Here is a 20,523-nt window from a genome sequence, read left to right as displayed (position 1 = left end):
TCACCAAAGCTGAAGTGCAGTGGTGCGATCATGGCTCACTGCAGCCTCTGCCTCCCGTATTCCAGCGATCTTCTGCCATAGGCACCTGCCATGACACCCAACTAATTTTGGTATTTTTAGTAGAGACTGGGTTTCACCATGTTAGCCAGGCTGGTCCCAAATTCTGACCACAGGCGATCCCCCCTACCTTGGCCTCCCAAAGTGCTGGGATTACAGGTGTGAGCCACCTCCCCCAGCCATTTTAGTAGACTTTAGTGTTTTTTTATCAGTTCACTTTTACTGTGTGTCAGTTCACCCTAAAACTTATTGATCTGAAACATTTACTTATTAGTTTGTTTTTTTTCTACTGGGCTCGCCTGTGTGGTTCTTTTGCTGGGCCCCTTATATGCCTGCAGCAAGCTGGCAAGTGTGCAAGCATCAAATTCACTGCCCATCCTGAATGGAGAAGTGGGTAGGAGAAGAAAGCAATCAACAAACAGGTGACAGTTGACTGTAGAGTCTGTCAGTTGTTCCTCATAGCGCCGTCCAGCTGGAGCTGTGATTTCGGTTTTATATTTGAGGAGGAAATGGGAACAGCAGATAAAGAATGGCCAAATGGGGCTTGACCTGCTGTCTTCTGACTGGAGGTGGATGCCCTTTCCACATCGTTGTTGTTTCTCTGTAGTTTTGAAGACTCCTTGCAGTACTACGGCCTTCATCCTGCAGCTTTAAACCAGGCATTTTGTACACTAAACATTGAATAAGATGAGTGGTCTTCAGCCTTTCATGTATTTACTATTTGTTGCGATTAAAGACCTCAGATCCCTCCCTGAGAGAGAGAGAGAAAAAAAGCCCCCTTTCTAGAAAAGGGTATTTGCATAATTATAGGTATTCAATTATGCTATTGCTCAATTACAGCAAAGCTAAAGGTTATAAAAACCTCTGGTGGTGTTGTGCATAAATTTTATTCCTGTTGCTTTAGCTGCAAATCAGATATCTAATAGTTGTTGAAATGGTAAGAATCCTGTTGGGTATAAACTTTTACTCCTACAGTAACTGCAGAACAAAGGTGTTAAATTTAAAAATAGCAGTAGTAGTATTATTAGCTGCTGATGGCATGTCATGCTTTTGAGGTGGCATGGGGACTTGAGAAGAAAGCAAATCCTTAGTATGTGTCATGAGAATTGTGCATTCCAGTTGTTATGCCGAGCCCTCATCAACTCTAGTGGTCATGGCACCAGGTTCGTGAGGCCAGAGAAGAGACACAGGGCCAGCAAACGAGACACTGGGCTTAACTGGGGGCTTACATACATGGGAAGAGAGCCAGTGGCAGTGGGCTGGACACGAGGACTGCCTTACATACCCTCCAGTGGCAACAGGCCAGACAGGAGAATCCCATGGCCCAGTGGCAGCGGGCTGGGAAGGAAAGCTGCAGCTACCTAGAAAGGCATGCAGTTTGTATAACATTTTCACTTAGCACCTGTATTTGTCCATTTCCATACTACTCGAGAGAACTGCTTGAGACTGGGTAATGTATAAAGGAAAGGGGTTTAATATGCTCACAGCTTGGCATGGCTGGGGAGGCCTCAGGAGACTTACAATCATGGCAGAAGGTGACGGGGAGGCAAGGTATCTTCTTCACAAGGTGGCAGGAAGGAGAAGTGCTGAGTGAAGGGATATGATTCCCCCAGAAAACCATCAGATCTGGTGAGAACTTACCTTTTTTTTTTTTTTTTTTTTTTGAGATAGAGTTTCGCTCTTGTTACCCAGGCTGGAGTGCAATGGCGTGATCTCGGCTCACCGCAACCTCCGCCTCCTGGGTTCAAGCAATTCTCCCACCTCAGCCTCCTGAGTAGCTGGGATTACAGGCATGCGCCACCATGCCCAGCTAATTTTTTGTATTTTTAGTAGAGACGGGGTTTCACCATGTTGACCAGGATGGTCTCGATCTCTTGACCTCATGATCCACCCACCTCGGCCTCCCAGAGTGCTGGGATTACAGGCGTGAGCCACCACACCCAGCCGAGAACTTACTATTATGAGAACAGCATGGGGGAAACCACCTCCATAATTCAGTAACCTCCACCCTGGCTCTCCCTTGACACATGGGGATTATGGGGATTATAGGCATTACAGTTCAAGATGAGACTGGGGTGGGGACACAAAGCCTAACCTTATCAGCATCTTTTCCCTAACAACCAGGAGGTTACCAAGTAGCACCACTTCAGTCACCCCAAACCTTAGGCCCTCAGTTCCCTGTATGGCCTGTGTTTTTTTTGGATAGTTTGGGAGCTCAGATGTTTCTTACAGACAATTAACGAATCTCCAGGTTGGCCTCTCCTGGATTCTCCAGTTCAGAATACGCTTTCAGGTGCATCTGTCATGCAGGGTCATTCTCGGGGTGTTCTTAAGTTACTGCTGTCAACTGTGTTTACCATATACCATTTTAATGGCAACTTGACCAACTTGGACCAAATTACCATGGAAGTTCCTGCCATTCCTGAAATTATACAAATGGAAATGATTCTGTGAATTGATATGCTGGTGATGAGTTGAGATATCAAGACAAAAGTACGTTTAAAAGACTTTCAGCTCAGCAAGTCCAGCTATAAATAGCATCATTGCTTCCCAAGCGCATTATGAAGATTAACTAATACATGGTTATAAAATACACTGACAAATGAAGTACCTTACTAATGTTAATAATAATATAATAATAGTGGCGCAGGATGCTTCTTTGGGCTTTCACTGTTAATTACAGTAATTAGATTTATTTCCCAGACAAGATTTTTAGCAAATTTTCATTTAAGGCTTGCTTTGTTACATCAGATCAGTTTTACTTCTGCCATATGCTTGATGACATATTTTAAAAGACAGTAAAAGAGTAATATAGGCACTTTTGCACACGAATGTCAACAGTGACAATTGCTGTGACCTGTTGGAGAGAAATTCATGCAAGGTGGGAAGACCTTGATCCATTATGACTCCTTTAAAGACTCTGCCTTAAAAAGATAATCTCTAACAATAGAAAAAAACTTCTGTAAAATATTGCTTCATAATTATAAAATTGGAAAACACTTAATAACAAAATAAGTAATGGAACATTCTCTTATAGCAAACCATGTACTCAGGTAGTTTTGAAAAGTATGGCGTGCCATGAAGCAATACTTATATAAAATAAGTGAAAATTTAGAATGAGATGCATAGTATGTATTTTAGTATATAAACACATGCATGTGTGTTACATGTACACATATACAGACAGGGTCAAAAGACAGACTAGCAGAAAATACATAAGAAATAGAACTTTCACATGCTGTGTTTGGGTGGTAGAAATAAAGGTAATCTTGTTTTTTTCTTATAGTCTTGCTTTGTCGTCCAGGCTGGAGTGCAGTGAACTGATCTGATATCTGCACGGTCTTGGTTCACTGAAACCTCCACCTCTCTGGTTCAAGGCATTCTGCTGCCTCAGCCTCTCGAGTAGCTGGGACTGTAGGTGTGTGCCACCATGCCCAGCTAAATTTTTATTTTTTAATTTTTTTAGTGAAGATGAGGTTTCACCATGTTAGCCAGGCTGGTTTGGAACTCCTGACCTCAGATGGTCGACCCGCCTTGGCTTCTCAAAGTACTGGGGTTACAGGTGTGAGACACCGCACCCAGCCGTAATGTTTTTGTTTTCAGTGCTACATATATTTTTGGTTATGCCACCATACAACCTCTATGGTGAAGAAGAAAGATGGATGACAAAAATATATACAAAGGATAAGTGACAGAGGTTTGTTTGTTACGCAGTAGAAAATAGCACGATACATGTCTGTATCACTTAGATGGCAGGATATTCAGAGGAATATTGGGGGGAATGCCTGTGACTCCAATCCCAGTTGCAAATAAACTGGGAAATATTGCTACTCCTCAAGGAAACTCAACTCTTAAGGAGCAGAGAAAAGAAATATTTATTTAGCAATTAAGTGTTTACCTCCTGGGCAGGAAGGTGGATCAGCTTGTAAAAAATTAATATGTGTTTGCTAGCATAATCTACTTGTTCTCACCCTCTACAGCCCCGGGGGCAGGATGAGGCTGGGTTATTTCCCTTACTTTGCATATGAGGTAAATTGTTTTTGGTTTAGTTTTTTTAAACTTCACTTGTGCCCGTGAAGAACATGGTGAATAAAAGAGCATATTCATGACCAATATCTGCCTTTCATTGTCTTATCCTTTATTTAGGCTTGAATTCATTGTAGAAAGGGTTTGAGTTGTACATAGGATTTGAATGAAAGAAAGTAGCAGGCTTAGGTTCTGGTTCTGCTCCTACCAGGCCCAAACTGGGTGACCCTAGACTAGTGACTCTATATCTTGGAGCTTTGGCTTATTTCTCAACCTCCCATAGAGCCTCGTTTTGAATATGGGAAAATAGGCTTTATGTAAAACTTGTCTGTATTTTATTTATTTAACAAATAAGAATGCAGCTCCGGCTCTGTATCACGGTCTGTTCCAAGTGTCTTCCAGATGGCAGTGCACCGATTCCTCACATGGCTCCAGGAGGTGAGCACTGTTACGGTGCCCACTTCACTGAGAGTGCAACTGAGAAACAGAATGTTTAAGTCATGGCTCAAGGTCTCAGTGAGAAGATGGGCAGAGCCTACTTAGAAACCAGACAGTTTGGCTTCAGAATCTGAGCTTTTCACCAGAAAGATGTTACCAGTTTTAGTATCATTATTAATTTTTTTTTTTTTTTTTGAGATAAGAGTCTTGCTCTGTTGTCTAGGCTGAAGTGCAGTGGTGTGATCTCGGCTCACTGCAACCTACGCCTCCCAGTTTCAATCAATTCTCCTGCCTCAACCTCCCAAGTAGCTGGGATTACAGGTGCCCGGCACCACATCCAGCTAATTTTTGTATTTTTGGTAGAGACAGAGTTTCACCATGTTGGCCAGGCTAGTCTTGAACTCTGGACTTCAGGTGATCTGTGTTAGCCTCCCAAAGTGCTGGGATGATAGGTGTGAGCCACTGTGGCTGGCCTTATTATTCTTATTTTTAATTTTATAATTTTGGGTAATAGTGTATAAGTTGTGATCTCCATAATCATTTTGATGCAGAATTCTTTGCTCTTTAGTTTAACTAGGTCTGGATTCTTGTCTCGTGACCAAGAAGAATTAGGCATATGGTTGCTCAAAGAATGAGCAAGGTGAGAAATTTTATTGAGTGATGAAAAAGCTTTTAGTGGGGACAAGATGCAGGGGTGGTCCCCCTACCCAAAGATAGGAGAGTTCCCAATATGGCTGATCTCAGGGCTTTTTATGGGCTCAGAATAGGAAGTTTATGCTGATTAGTTTGTGAGTATGCAAAAAAGGTTAAAGCAAAGACACCAATCAAAAGTGGGCACAGTTGTATTGAAAACCAATTAGGAAAGGGTAGGTATGTGTAAAATAGGTGAAAGATGTGGGTTAATCAGTGGAAAGCATGCCAGACGGGAAGGCAGGTTCTCAATGCAGTTCGAGGATTTACCCAGGACTGTTTCTGGCTTGAAGGTGAGATTTCACTGGGGCCGCCTCCTATCTGTCTAGGCGAAGCCTTTTGCCTCTATCAGTTCTCTCCCTTTCTAGGTATGTATTTTTGAGGTGTTAAGTGTGGAATCAATAAAGCTTTTAATAAAGGCATGGGCATCAGAGTTTCCAGTAAGTCTTAGAAAAATAGCATGGGCAGGTAATATCTTTAAAGAGGTAAGAGATCAGTGGTATTTGGTCATACCCATAAGTATTTAAGCCAAAAGGTACTACTTTCTGTAATGCAGATGTTAAGCTTCACATGGGCTATTGCATTTGAGTGTCATCCAGACCACGTGTAGCAGATGTAATTATCCCCATAAAAGGATAAGGAAACCAAGGCTCAGGGAAGTTAAATAGCTTGTTTAAGGTGACAGGTGAGTCAGTCTCCACCTGGGCTCTCCCAGCCCCTACAATCCATGCCTCTTTTACTGTATTACAAGGCCTTTTGATTTTTCTTAAAAGTTGCTCTGTTCTTCTCTCCTGGAAAGCTTTTCTGATATGGCACTGACTTGTCCTTGAATCTTCCCATAACATCAAAGCTACTTGGCCTTTCTCAAATGAAGGACTCACTGAAAAACCCTCATTCCGGCTGCAGTGATTTTCTGAAATTAGTCCTATTAAATCTGTAAGTGCAGCACATTGAGTGAGAATTCAAGTTGTTGTCGCAGGCGCTTTCTTTTCCTAAGATTGCCGTGACATTGTAAACTTAATAATTAAAGATCATTTCAGCTCAAATGTCCTTGTATATTTTAATGAAAACACGCCCTAGATTACCTTGGAGGGACCGTGGCACATTCCTGACAAAATAAGAAAGGAAAGGCAGGAAAAAAGTAATGGTTTAATCATCTTTGCCTCTTTGTAGTACCATATTTATTGCATCTCTGCCTGGAACAAGGGAGCAGTTAAGGAAACCAGAGGCAGCAGGAGTGTTGCTCATTAAGAGTGAAGTCTGCAGGCTCTGCTGGAGAGGAAGCACACACTTGATTCCTTCTTTGGTGTAGAATTGTGGTCTGGGCTGCCTGTGGACCACATCTGATACCTGCAGCATTACCCCAGGCATGCTATGTGGGACCACTCTGTATTAAGATGTGGACCCAAGCTGGCCTGTCCAGGCAGAAGCTTTTTCTAATGGGCCTCAGGCAATGCTCACAAAATGTATTTATAACTGGTAGCTGGCATAAAAGACTATTTTAGATGTTATACAAATAGAAAACTAAATAGCCTTGAATCATATATTGAGAAAATTATTCCTCTGAATGAGTTTTTATTATCTGCAGTTGGTGAAATTCTCTTTGGTGTAAATATGTCCTTAACATCTGTCTAACTCTTGCTAATCTCCCTTTGAACAAAAGAGAATAGGATGTAGACTCATAGGCTTTGGCTGATTTTGGAATTTGCCAGGCTCTGTCATTAAAACTATTTCTTACCTTCCTGAGTTAGGAACCAAATATGAAATAAGGCTCAGAAGTCACACATGTAAAGAATGAAATAGTCTCTTCTTTTGCTCTTAGTCTGGAATATAGGATGTTCTTTCAACTGTGGCCACAAATAGGGCTCTCATGTCCCTGTGAATTGGACTTACCTCCCGGTCAGAGGCCAGCCTGGACAATTACAGGCTTTCCTACATGGACGGACCATTTACTGCTTAGCATATCCGCCTAAGGAAGGAAGCCCAGAAACGGAAGCAGAGCAGGCCTCTTTCCCTCTGCCAAATATGCAGGACAGACCAACATTCTAATATTTACCTGTTTTTCTGAGCTGAATAAATAAATATACAATTTGCTCTTTAAAAGTGTACAATGTAGTGGTTGTTTAGCACATTTACAGAGTTGTGCAAGTGTCCTTTGCATTTAGTATCAGAGCATTTTCATAACCTCAAAGAAATCCCCATCCCCAGCGATACCCACTTCCTCTTCTTACCATCTCATACCCAACCGTTAATCTACTTTCTGTCTCTTTGGATTTGCCTGTTTTGGACATGTCATGTAAGTGAAAGCATACAGCATTTAGTGTTTTGGGCTGGCCTTTTTTCCTTGGCAGAATGCTGTCAAAGTTCCTCCCTGACATAGCATGTATCAGTTCTTCATTTCTTTTAATTACCCAGAAATATTCCTTTGTATGGATATACCACATTGTATTAACAATTCATCTGCTGGTGGCTGTTGCAGTTTTTTCCACTTCTTCTTTGTTTTTGAGACAGTCTTGCTCCATCACCCAGGCTGGAGTGCAGTGACACTATCTTGGCTCACTGCAATCTCCGCCTCCTACGTTCAAGCAGTCCTCGTGCCGCAGCCTTCCAGGTAGCTAGGATTACAGGCGCCCACCAACACACCCAGCTAATTTTTTGTTTGTTTGTTTTGGTAGAGGCAGGGTTTCGCCATGTTGGCCAGTCTGGTCTCGAACTCGACCTCAGGTGATCCACCCTCCTCGGCCTCCCAAAGTTCTGGGATTACAGACGGAGCCACTGCACCTGGCCATCCACTTCTTGACTATTACGAACAGTTCTGCTAAAAATGTTCTGTATAAGCTTTTGTGTTGACATCTGTTTTCATATTTTTATAGATATTTTTATTTTTATGCTTAATTTTTGAGAAATTGCCAAACTGTTTCTCTAAGCAGCTGCCTCATTTTACACTTCCACCGGTAACCGTTGAGGGTTCCAATATCTCCAGATTCTTCGCACCGCTTGTTATGTATCTTTTTTTTATTTTTCTCATTCTAGTTAGTAAGTAGCTCATTGTGGTTTGATTTCCATTTCCTTAACAATTAATGATGTTGAGCGTCTTTTCATATGCTTATTGGCTATTTGCATATCTTCTCTGAGAAATGGTTATTTAAATACTTTGCTCAATTTTCATTGGCTTACTTGTCCTTTTCATGTTTGAGCTGTAAAGTATATATTGTGGATACAAGTTGTTTATCACATATATGCTTGAAAATATTAGCCAGGCACACTGGCTTGCGCCTGTAATCCCAGCACTTTGGGAGGCTGAGGCAGGTGGATCCACCTGAGTTTGGGAGTTGGAGACCAGCCTGACCAATATAGAGAATCCCCGTCTCTACTAAAAATACAATATTAACTGGGCATGGTGGCAGGTGTCTGCAATCCCAGCTACTTAGGAAGCTGAGGCAGAAGAATTGCTTGAATTCGGGAGACAGAGGTTGCAGTGAGCCGGGATCGTGCCATTATACTCCAGCCTGGGGAAGAAGAATCAAACTATTCAAAAGAAAAAAAAAAAATCTCAAAATTTCAAAAAAAAAAAAGAAAGGAAAGGAAAATATCATCTCCCACTCTGGTAGTTCTTTTTCACTTTCTTAATCATGTTCTATGAAGTGTAAAAATTCTTCCTTTTTTTTTGTCTTAACACTAATTTATTTTAATTTATTTCATACAGTTCTGAAGTTGGGGAAATCTGACATCAGGGTACTTGTCTGAGATTAGGTTCTATAGGGAAAGACCCTCTTCCTGGTTTGTAGATGGCCACCTTCTTGCTGTGTCTTCATATGGCATGGCAGCAGAAAGAAAGAAAGCATTTTTAAAAACTTATTTCAGTGAAATCTATGTTTTTTCTTTCATTGTTTATGATTTGGGTGTCATATCTAAGAAACAATTCCCTAAGCCAGTGTTAAAAGAGTTGCTCCTACATTTTTACTAAGTGGTTCTGTACCTAACTTCTAAGTAATTCTGTCAAGGTGTGGGCATTTGGATCTCTTTGGTAATTATGTCAAACTGCTGGCGTTTGGATATTTTTGGTAATTATTCATGTGTTCATTTATTCATTCATTCCTTAAACAATCACTGAGTGGTTCTACCTGTAAGAAGCTGTTAAAAAAAAAAAAAAAAACGTCTAGGGATAAGATTCTTAACAAAATAAAGCACCCATGCTAAGACTCCATCTAGCACGGAACAAAGACGTGAATAGTCAGTAGATTATCTCAAAGATCTGAACTAAGATTTGAGCACAGACTGAGCTGGAGCCACTAAGAAGGGCATCTGACACAGTGGAATGGCCTCCTCAGAGCCAGGCACAGTTAGTAGGCTGAAGTGTAGATGGTCCAGGAAAAGGCGACAGCACGAGTGCAAGCCTGCCGGGAGAATGTGCTCAGCCCTGGAACTTCACCTGAGACCAGGTAGCCTGTCTAAACCCTGGGGTTGTCAAGAAAGCAAAACGAGAGGAGGTACTTTGTGAGGCTAGAGAAGCTCCATCCTCCCCAGCTGACAGTCTCGTGGAGGGTAGTAGATAGCCTTGCAGGTTAACATGGAGATTTCCAGTGATGATAAATGCTAGGAAGAAATCTGACAGCACAGTGGTATGGAGAGTGATGGGGGAGATGGGACTGTTGGATGAGGTGGCTACGGAAGGTTTCCCTGGGAATGTGACTCTTGAGTTTATTCCTGCAGGAGGAGCAGGAGGTGGTCACAGGCAGAACTGAGGAAGAAGTGGCTGGAATGCTGGGTGTAAGGAAGGGATGTGAAGACATGAGCTTTGAAGGACAGACAGGGTGAGATCGTGGAAGGTGTTGTTTGCTCCATGCCAGAGGCTGGGCCTTATATATTGTACAGTGAGCTGGGGGTTGTGTGATTATGTTAGAGTGAACATATGGCTTAGGGGCTAGAGGATGTATTGGAGTGATTAAGAGAGTCAGAGAAAGAGTGAATAAATTGGTGAGCTATCCCCAAGGTTGGATAGGATAATGAAGCTAACATTTGCTAAGTTCTTACTTCCTGCCTCTTTCTGTTCTAAGTGCTCCATATGTTTTAACTGAGTCAATTTAACAGTAGCTGTAAGGTAGGAGGTATTATTATCAATCGCATTTTGAAGATTTGGAAACAAACTCAGAGCAGAAGAAGCTTTCCCAAAGTCCAACATTTGTTCATGACAGAACTAAGTTACGACAGAACCAGGACCCAGCTCTTAACCGTTAAGCTAAGCCGCCTCTGAGGACTTGAGGTTGATTGAGTATGTGGCATATGGCTGAGGAGGGGGTCCAGGGCATGCTCCCATTTCTAGTTTATGAGACTGGGTGAATGGGGTACCTTTAACCCAGGCAGGAAATTCAAGAGGAAACCTGTGTAAGAGGCCAAGAGAGGGAAAACTGGTTTCTGTTTTGGAGATCGAGGAAGCCACTCGTCAATGCAGAATAAACACGAGCCCCTGGTTACTGTGTCAGGCGGTGCTCTGGGAGCCAGGATGCAGCAATGAATGGAAGACACAGTCTCTGTCCTCAAGGAGCTTACATTCTAAAGAAGAGACAGGTCCCAGACAAACACTCCACACATCATTAGAGACTTGGTGTGTAGTACCATGTAATTGGTGGTTTCTTAATTCCCAGGAACCTGTGGAATGTGAAACTGGGGCCATCTGGTTGGTAGTCAGATTTACAGGTGACAGCTCAGGGGAAGTATTTCGGCTCACAGAGAAGCCCCAAGAAAGGTGGTCTGGGCAGTACTTTCAGGTGCTTGTACCATGGCTTTCGGATCTTAAAAGGAAAAGGCCACTGTCAGGAACTTCAGTCTGGTCCCAGATTCTTAGGATGGTACCCAAAGTGGTGGAACGTGAGTGGAACCCCTCCAGCATGCTGTCTGATAGGAGTCAGACACAGGCTGCTCATGGCTAGCCCACCTTTGATTGCTGAGGCAATGTCGGCAAACTGCAGAGGTCTTGGTGGTCACCTGGGCTGAGGGCCTCGTGTGTTTTCTGATTAAGCATTTTTATATACTCAGGGAAGCTAATGAGACACACTATTCCCTTTGACAATGCAGTCCCCTAGTATTGCTATAAAGGTGAGGATTCTTTCTCGACTTACTCTGCCTTCTGGAGAGATGCTTTAAATAGACCATAGGCAAAAGAACGTTGTACGAGGAAGCCCCATCTGAATGTTTGCAGCTTCTTCCTTTGAGGGCCTGCTCCTCTTACTCCATACTGGTCCAACTTCTGCTCTGTAACCAGGATATAACTTTGCAGAATTACAACTTCTATCTGCTGCCTACTGAGCTGCCAAACCTTGTCCAGCTTACTCTCTTAGAGAATACAATGTACAGTTTATAGGAACTTACACATTCTAGGCCAGCCTGACCTTAAGACATGGTATCCCTTTTTTCTTTTTATCCTTCCTATTTTTGCCATATGGTAGGTTTCCAGTAAATGTTGTTGTATGATCCACCCAAATAGGACTATTGTTCTTTCACAGACCTGCTCTGTACTTTACCACTTTGTTCCTTTCTTATTCTATCAGAGTCACCCCTTGGTATACACAGTGGATTGGTTCCAGGACACCCCCGTGTCCAACATCTGTACATATTCAACTCCTGTAATCAGCCCTATGGCACCTACCTCTGTTAGACCATTCTTGCCTTGTTATAAAGAAATACCTGAGATTAGGTGCGGTGGCTAACGCCTGTAATCCCAACACTTTGGGTGGCTGAGGCGGGTGGATCACCTGAAGTCAGGAGTTTAATACCACCTTGGCCAACACAGTGAAACCCTGTCTCTACTAAAAATACAAAAATTAACCAGGCATGGTGGTGGGTGCCCGTATGCCCAACTACTTGGGAGACTGAGACAGGGGAATTGCTTGAACCCAGGAGGTGGAGGTTGCAGTGAGCTGCGACCATACCACTGCACTGCAGCCTGGACAAGAAGAGCGAAACTCCATCTCGGATGAAAAAAAAAATTCTTGAGGCTGGGCAATTTAGAAAGAAGAGAGATTTAATTTGCTCACAGTTCTATAGGCTGCATAAGCATGGTGCTAGCATCTGCTCGGCCTCTGGGGAGGCCTCAGAGCATTTACGTATGAGGAAGATGAAGAAGGCGCAGGCACATCACGTGATGAAATTAGGAGCAAGAGAGAAGGTGAGAGGTGCCACACTTTTAAACAGCCAGCTCTCATGAGAACTCACTCACTATTGTTAGGACAGCACCAAGCCATTAGGGATCCACACCCATAACCCAAACATCTTCCACCAGGTTCCACCTTCAGTGGTGGGGATTACATTTCAACATGATATTTGGGTTGGGGAAAAATACACAAACTATATCATTCCACCCCTGGCCCCCCCAAATGTTATGCTCTTCTCACTTTTCAAAATACAATCATTGTTTCACAATAGCCTCCCCAAGTCTTAACTCAAAGTCCCAAGACCCAAGTTCAAAGTCCCATCTGGAGATGAGTTCCTTCTGCCTATGAGCCTGTTAAGTCAAACCACAGTATTTACTTCCAAGATACAATGGTGGTATAGGCATGAGGTGAACACTCTCATTCCAAAAGGGAGAAATTGGCCAAAAGAAAGGTGCTGTAGGCCTCACACAAGTCTGAAAACCAGTAGGACAGTCATTAAATCTTAAAGCTGCAAAATAATTATTGACTACATGTCCCATAACTAGGGCACACTGATGTAGCGGGTAGGCTCCCAAAGCCTTTGGCAAATACACTCCTCTGGCTTTGCAGTGCACAGCCGCTACAGCTGCTGTAATGGGTTGACTGTTCCAGGCACAAGGTTCGTGTTGCCAGTGGATCTACCATTCTAGAGTTTGGACGGTAGTAGCCCCCTTTCCACAGCTCCCGTAGGCAGTGCCCCAGAGGGGACTTTATTTGGGGTCTCCAACCCCACATATTTCCTGAGCACTACCATAATAGAACATCTCTATATGGGCTCTACCCCTGTATCAGGCTTCTGCATGTGCACCAGGCTTTCTTATACATACTCTGTAATCTGGTAGAGGCTACTAAGTCTCCTTCACTCTTGCACTCGGCCTCCTGACAGCCTCAACACCATGTGAAGCTGCAGCCTGAGATGTATCTTGGGCCCTTTGCGTGGAGGCTGGAGCTGGAGGGGCCACAATACAAAGAGCAACCATTTGGGGTGCTGCAGTGCAATGGTGTCCTGGCCCTGGTCCCGGTCCTGACCCAGGGAACCATTCTTTCCTCCTAGGCCTCTGGGCCTGTGATGGGAGGGGCAGCCTGGAAGACTTCTGAAATGCCTTCAAAGCCTTTTTCTCATCATCTTGGATGTCAGCACTGGGCCCCTTTTTAGTCATCCCAATATCTGTAGCAAGTTGTGGGTTCTCCCCCACCCCCTGACCCCCAAAAGCCTTTTCTTTTCCACATGGTTAGGCTACAGAATTTCCAGAATGTTATAGCTGTTTCTCTCTTTAAGTTTCAACTTTTAGATTATTTCTTTGCTCCTCCATCTGAACACTTTGTTGCTGAGAAGTTTTCTCTGCCAGATACCCTAGGATGTTATTCCACAGATCTCTAGGACATGGACACAATACCGTCAAGTTCTTTGCTGGTGCCTATCAAGGGTGACCTTTAATCTATTTCCCAGTAAGTTCTTCATCTTCATCTGAGAACTTCTCAGCCTGGATGTCACTGTCCTTATCACCATCCACATTTTGGTCACAACCATTTAACTAGTCTCTGAGAAGTTCCTCCTGTCTTCTTCTGAGACCTCCAAACTCCTTCATCCCCTGTATGTTATCCAGTTCCAAAGCTGCTTCCATAATTTCATAGATTTTTATAGCACTATCTCACTCCTGGACCAATTTGGCTGTGTTAGCCTGTTCTTGCATTGCTATAAACACCTGTCACTGGATAATTTATAAAGCAAAACAGTTTAATTTCCTCATCATTCTGTAAGCTGTACAAGCAATGCACCAGCATCTGCTTGGCTTTTAGGGAGGCCTCAAGGAGTGTTTACTTATGGCAGAAGGTGAAGCAGGAGCAGGCACATCACATGCAAGAGGAGAGTGGGAGCAAGAGAAAGTCGGGGGAAGTGCCACTCTCTTTTTTTTAAACCAGCCAGATCTTGAGAAAATTCACTATCATGAGAACAGCACCAAGTCACAAGGGATTCACCCCTGTGATCCAAACACTTCCCATCAGGCCCCACCTCCAACATTGGGGATTACATTTCAATGTGATTTGGATGGGAAAAAATATCCATACTATATTACTGCCTGTGGGAAAAATCAACCCGCAGTATGCATGGGTTTCCCATTCCAGGTTTTGCTGAAAAAAAATCCATACGTAAGTGGACCCATACGGTTCAGACCTGTGTTGCTCAAGAGTCAACCGTACTTCCCGCTGAATGCCTCCCTTTCTTCTCCTCCTTAACCCACTGAGAGCTGCACTTTACTTGCCACATAGTTTATGGGAAACTCACAGATTCTTCGCTACCAAAATGTCATCTCTTTCACCCTTACCAGCACGTAGCTTTTGTGCTCCTACCGATAGGGTCATCATGTATGGTTCTGCTCCATCTAACTGTCTAACTCAGAGTATCCTTCACATGTATTGCCTGTCAGTGTATGCAGAAGGCTCCCTGAGAAGTGGGCTGTCTCAAGCTCTGCAGTTGTGTGTGGCAGCCCAGCTTAGTGGCACATCCATGTTCTAATGTTTGTGTCGTTTTTTGTATTCTGTCTTTCTCTGACTCTCCAAGCTGCCCAAAGAGAGCACTTGTAGCTCATTCATCACCTGTATCCCTGTGGTAACTTATATGTAGTTACTGCTTAATAGCGCTTCATGGAGTATATATTCATTCAGCCCATTTTTTGACTGTGGATGGAAGAACTAATTCAAAATACTTCATTGAAAAGGCAATGCAAAAGTAGTAGAGGAAAAAAAAGCAGTTACCATAAGTCAGTGCTGGTAATAGATAACATACACTGAAATCTTAACATACATCAGGTAGTGCTTTACTGAGCACTTTATGTTTATTATGTCGCTTTACCCTCACAATTATCCGGTATAATAATATTCCTTGCTTCCCATTATCTCGTTCCTGCTTTGAGGATGAGGAAATCGAGACCTTGAGGGATGTCGTGACTTTGTTACAGTCACTCAGTAGATACTGCAGCCGGGATGCCAACCCAGACATTCTGGAACAGAGCCCAAACTCCAAACTGTTGATACGGAGTGTGCCATCAACGGTTTCTGCCCTCCTATGATGGCGGTTTCAGTGACATAGAGGGAGAGGCATTGGCTTTTTGTTGTTGTTATAGTAATGTCTGTTGAGGACCCATTATTCACCAGGCTCTTTGCCAGATACTGTGGATGGGGATGAAGTGATGGTTTCTGTCCTCAGTGGTCTTGCGGTAGGGACAAGGAGCCAGCGATTTGAATACGTATCACAGTGCCTTGCTGCAGATGGTAGATTCACTTTTCACACAAGGTGTGAACGTTGGCAGGAGAAAGACAGAAGGAAAGGCTCAAAGAAGGTTTCCAGGAGGAGATAACTTAAAAGGGAATTTTGAAGAATGAACAGGTATTCGTGGCGCTTCCAGGCAGGGAAGGGCATTACATGGAGAGAGAACAGCACAAGCAAAGATACAGAGATGAAGTGTGATGTGTTAGAGCAAATATAAGGAGCTTGGTCCATTTGTTATTGTCACCCCATGGCAAAAATTAAGCCGCCCCTCCAGTGTAGATGAAAAAATGCAACTTATATTAATAGAGGCCTACCTCTATCCATTCTCCATTAATAAGACTCCATTATGGCAACTGTGGCCTTGGGAGACAGTCCTGGAAACACTCTGGGCTAAATGGACCATCTGTCTTCCCAGTGACTTTGTCCTGCTGCCTCTGACTTGGCCCTCAGGTAAGTCACTGGCCAGTGGACAAACACAGCATTGTCCCTTCATGTCACCAAGCTTTACTAAGGCCCAGCGGCAGCTTCTTACAGGGCTTTTAGGGAAGCTGTAGGGAAGAGCTACCCCTTTCCCTGGAGCGTGATGAGCATAGATAATTTTATGGGAAACTTGCAGTCTTCAGGCATCAGGTCCCATGGGGAAAGTCTACAGTGCTGACTGCTTTTTGATTCATTTATTCTGTTTATTACCCTTATGCACCTGTTACTTGTATGGCAATTGGACTTGAATAACAACTTTGTTCAGGTCTAGACCCACCCATTCAGCAGCAGGACTGGCTTTGCCACCCCTACCTTCAGCTTGGTGTGCCTCACTCTCCTCCTCCAAGGTGCCTTTCTCATTGTATCCCCTGACCCGGAGCCATTGCCACCCACCCAGGAACCTCAATGTTGCCTTCTGCTCCTCCCTCTCTTTTTTTCTCATGTTTCAGATATGTTCTCCTGAAATTCTCTAGCTTCCTTGTTGCTCTTTCTGGGATAGAAACTGTCTTTTTTTTTTTTTTTTGAGGTGGAGTTTCACTCTTGTTGCCCAGGATAGAGTACAATGGCACGATCTTGGCTTGCCACAACCTCCGCCTCCCGGGTTCAAGTGATTCTCCTGCCTCAGCCTCCCAAGTTGCTGGGATTACAGGCATCCATCACCAGGCCCAGCTAATATTGTATTTTTAGTAGAGATAAGGTTTTGCTGTGTTGATCAGACTGGTTTCAAACTCCTGACCTCAGGTAATCCACCCCCCTCAGCCTCCCAGAGTGCTGCACTTACAGGTATGAGCCACTGCGACCAACCCACACGGTCTTAATCAGATTCTCATTTCACATTCAGCTACACTAATGATCTCCTAAGTGACATGTCTACATCTGTTCCCCTTATCTGTCTACAACTCACCACCCCTCTATCCATTCAGTTCCTATATTAAACTCCTCCTCTACTCTGGGCACTGAGCTGTAGATCATCAGTTTGTCCATTTGAACACATCTGGTGTGATCCTTGACCTTGCTGAGCTCATAGGTGGGATGTAGACAACAGGCAACCCCTAGTGAGGATGAGTAGGCGGGTACGTATGGCTGGGATAACAGTTAGAAAGGGCCCCTGACCTAGACCTGGAGAGTCAGGAAAGGATTCTTGGAGCAAATGATGGCAGCCCTAAAGCAGACTAAGAGACAACCAAGTGCTGAACGTGGAGATCAAGGGTGGGCCAGACTGTGAGCTCCATGAGATCAGGGACAGTTTGGGTGTGTCTGACTCACCACTGTGTCCCCAGCATCCAGCTTGTCACCTGACACATCGGGTGTGCTCAGTAAGGTTTACTGGATGAGCAACTGCGGGACAGCCTCCTGCAGAGTACACCATATATGGTAAGGTCCAGGGTGGAGAGTGAGCACAGGGTGTGGAGTGGGAAACTGAGAGATGGTCTGTGTGTCTGGAACATACGACAGGGCTGGGGAGTGATCATGCAGATGGCTGAGAGCTAAAAGGCCAGTGTCCTGCCCCCAACACCTCCCTAAAGTCCGGATTGTTTAATTAAACACCCATAGCATTCTCATGTCCCTGCTTCTCTGCACCAACCCTGGAGCCCTGCTAAGTTCCTCACCCCCACCCCACTCCTAATACCCTGGGCCCAGCCTTTGTCGCCTGTGGCTCTTCTGGGATTGCATCCCCTCTGCCTTCTCCTCTTGTCAAAGTCCTGCTTAGCCCTTTAGGGCACTGCTTCCCTCTCCTCTTACTTGTCCTTCTGACCCCGTGGGAATTGGCTGGGCTTTACTCTGGTGGAACTGTGTGTGCTTTTGTAGTCCTTATCACACTCTGCCTCGTGCTTATATTTAACTGCGGCTCCTCTGTGTCTGAGCGGTATGAGCTCTTTGAGGTCAGTGGGCCGGGTCATTCTCATCTTTGTATTTCCCACAGGGCTTTATTTCTGGTCGGCACTCATTCATGGCATTACGCTTCATGTCATTAGTTTTAGTAGCACAATAGCGTTGATGGTAGTAGTTCTTCTTGACTGACCTAGTGCTTTGTGTCTAGTCAGTTCCTCATTAGGGTACGTCTGCTACTGATTACTACCCCATGTGTATTTTTGATGTGCCGTATTTTGCACTTAATTACCTTGTTTAATCAACATAGCAGCCTTATGAGAAGGTTTTCTCTATGTTTTTCCAGAATGTAGAAGTAGAGTGCAGAGGGGTAAGTGACATGCTCAAGATTCCCACTTACAAAGTTCCGAACTGGGTTTGGAACCCATTTCCATTAACTCCGAAGTCTGGCCCTTGCGTAATGCTCTTCTGTATTTAGGGTACTGTCTCAGGAAAACAGCGTCAAGAATCTCAGCTCCTAACTGAAAGTGTTCAGGGCATAATGAGGTTGTTTGCCACCAGAATCTGATTTTATTATCAGAAGTATTAAGGTAATCACTTGGTTAGCACAGAATCCACTTCAGTCTGTGTTCTGGCCACCAAGACTTTCTATAGAGAAATACTGTAAGTGAGAACAAGCTGATACTGGGTGATGGGAGCTCTGGATGACTCCATCTTAAAACCTGGATTTTGGGGTGGTGGTGTTTTTGTTTTTTTTTTTTTTTTTGGAGGGGAAGAAGCAGAAGATTTAACTTGTCCCGCTGTGCTACAGGAGCAGTCCCTTGCCAGCCACCTGCTGCCAGTTTAAAAAACTTACCCTATGTTGATGGGTTTCTGCGTTAAGTCTGGTATGTCCAGGTGGCAGATATACAGGTTAGCCAACACCCGTTCTACCTAAGACTTTCAGAGAAAAGAATGAATACTAACAGGTATGGTGTTTGGCCTGTATTAGGTGTCAATAGTGATTAGTGGTTGGTTGTCACTTCTCCGAAACACGGAGGTTGGGTGAGATGTCTTCTCTCCTTTTCAGCTCCTACAGCCTCACCAGTGAGTGCTGGTTTGGTAACATGCCAGATTTACTTTTACAATTGCCTTTACAAACAAGCCCCACCATAGGAACTGTAAAGAGTGTGTTCTTGCAGCTGTAATTCAAAGGCCTGACCTCTCCGTCTGACCCTTCCTCCTCACACTCCCCGCAGGCGGAACCCTCTGCACTTCCACCTCATTGCTGACTCCATTGCAGAGCAGATCCTGGCCACGCTCTTCCAGACCTGGATGGTGCCCGCCGTGCGTGTGGACTTCTACAACGCAGACGAGCTCAAGGTAGGGGCAGGAGGTGAGGTACCTCCGTGATCTCCTCTAGCTGGAAATGTTATTGCTTGTGGTTTAGTAGACTTTAGCAATGCCAGAAATCTCAGCTCCTTACTGAAAGTGTCTGGGGTGTAATGAGGCTGTTTGCCACCAGAATCTGGTTTTATTAAAGTAACCCCTTTGTTTGCACAGAATCCACCTTGGTCTGTGAGTTTTGACCACCAAGACTTTCTGGAGACGCTGGAGGCCATTGGTGTATAATCTGAAAGTGGTCTATGGTAGCTGTCATCTAGAGAGTTCTATTACCCAATGAAGTAAATGCGAAACTCAGACGCCCACAGGCTTGGGGTTTACATTTGCGTATTGTCACTTGCTGGTTAGAAGACACAAAGAAAACCATCTATCTCTGCTGGACCTGTTTTCTCATCAGTAGAAAAGGTAGATGAAATACCAACCTCATGGTGATAATGAAGAGGCTCAAATGAGAGAATATATTTGAATGTGCTTTAAGAAGACACTACTGAATAAATATTGAAGGTTATGTCAGGCTGGAGGGGTTTCAACGAAATGAAATTGGTCATTCATCCGCTTTCAATTTTTTCATAGTGTCGTTTTGCTTGCGTCATGATTCAGGTCCACAGTTCGACTAAGAAGTCCTGTATATTCTGGCTGTTGATTCTACTTCTGGTCTTGTCACTTGGCATTTGCTAAGTAATAGGGCACACCTCTGGTTCTCATTGCCCCCTCTTCTGTGTTGGAGTCTTTGCTTATTCTGTTCCTTCCATTCCTTCCATCTCATACGCCCTTCCCACCTATCTTGTCACAACTCCTGTTCATCCTTCCGGACTCAGCTACAGTGCCAACTCCTCTTAGAAACCACCCCACTTCCACAGGAAAGAGGAAGACATTTTTTGTTCACTTGTCTATCTGTCGGACCCTTCTTAATGGGGTAGGAGGGGAGGAGGCGCACCTTACTCTTTTCTGTATTTCTGGTGCATAGTAGGCACCCCCTAATGCTTATGGATTTAACAAATTGCTGTGATTAGAGGAACATGTAACTTTGCAGAGATACACTGATGTTCTGTCTCCACTCACCTTGGGAAGGACTCAACACCCAAGCATGAGGCTGATTCTGGCGAATTACTTGTTTCAAACCTCATACACCCATTATCTTTTCATTTTAGAGCCATA

General features: G+C 44.1%; 1 protein-coding gene across 10 annotated transcripts in view; it reads left to right on the top strand.

Annotated features, from left to right (window-relative positions):
- Window positions 1-20,523, top strand: part of LARGE1 (LARGE xylosyl- and glucuronyltransferase 1) — a 635,729-nt gene that overhangs the window by 283,515 nt on the left and 331,691 nt on the right. For all 10 annotated transcript variants that reach the window (XM_035261739.3, XM_054245858.2, XM_035261475.3 and 7 more), the window contains one exon: window positions 19,221-19,344. In XM_035261739.3, the coding sequence (XP_035117630.2) occupies window positions 19,221-19,344 (124 nt within the window). The remainder of the gene's footprint in view (window positions 1-19,220; window positions 19,345-20,523) is intronic.

Source organism: Callithrix jacchus, chromosome 1, assembly GCF_049354715.1.
Source record: "Callithrix jacchus isolate 240 chromosome 1, calJac240_pri, whole genome shotgun sequence".
NCBI lineage: Eukaryota > Metazoa > Chordata > Mammalia > Primates > Cebidae > Callithrix > Callithrix jacchus.
The sequence above is the reverse complement of the archived record's forward strand: the minus strand, read 5'-3'. Positions and strand labels throughout refer to the sequence as shown.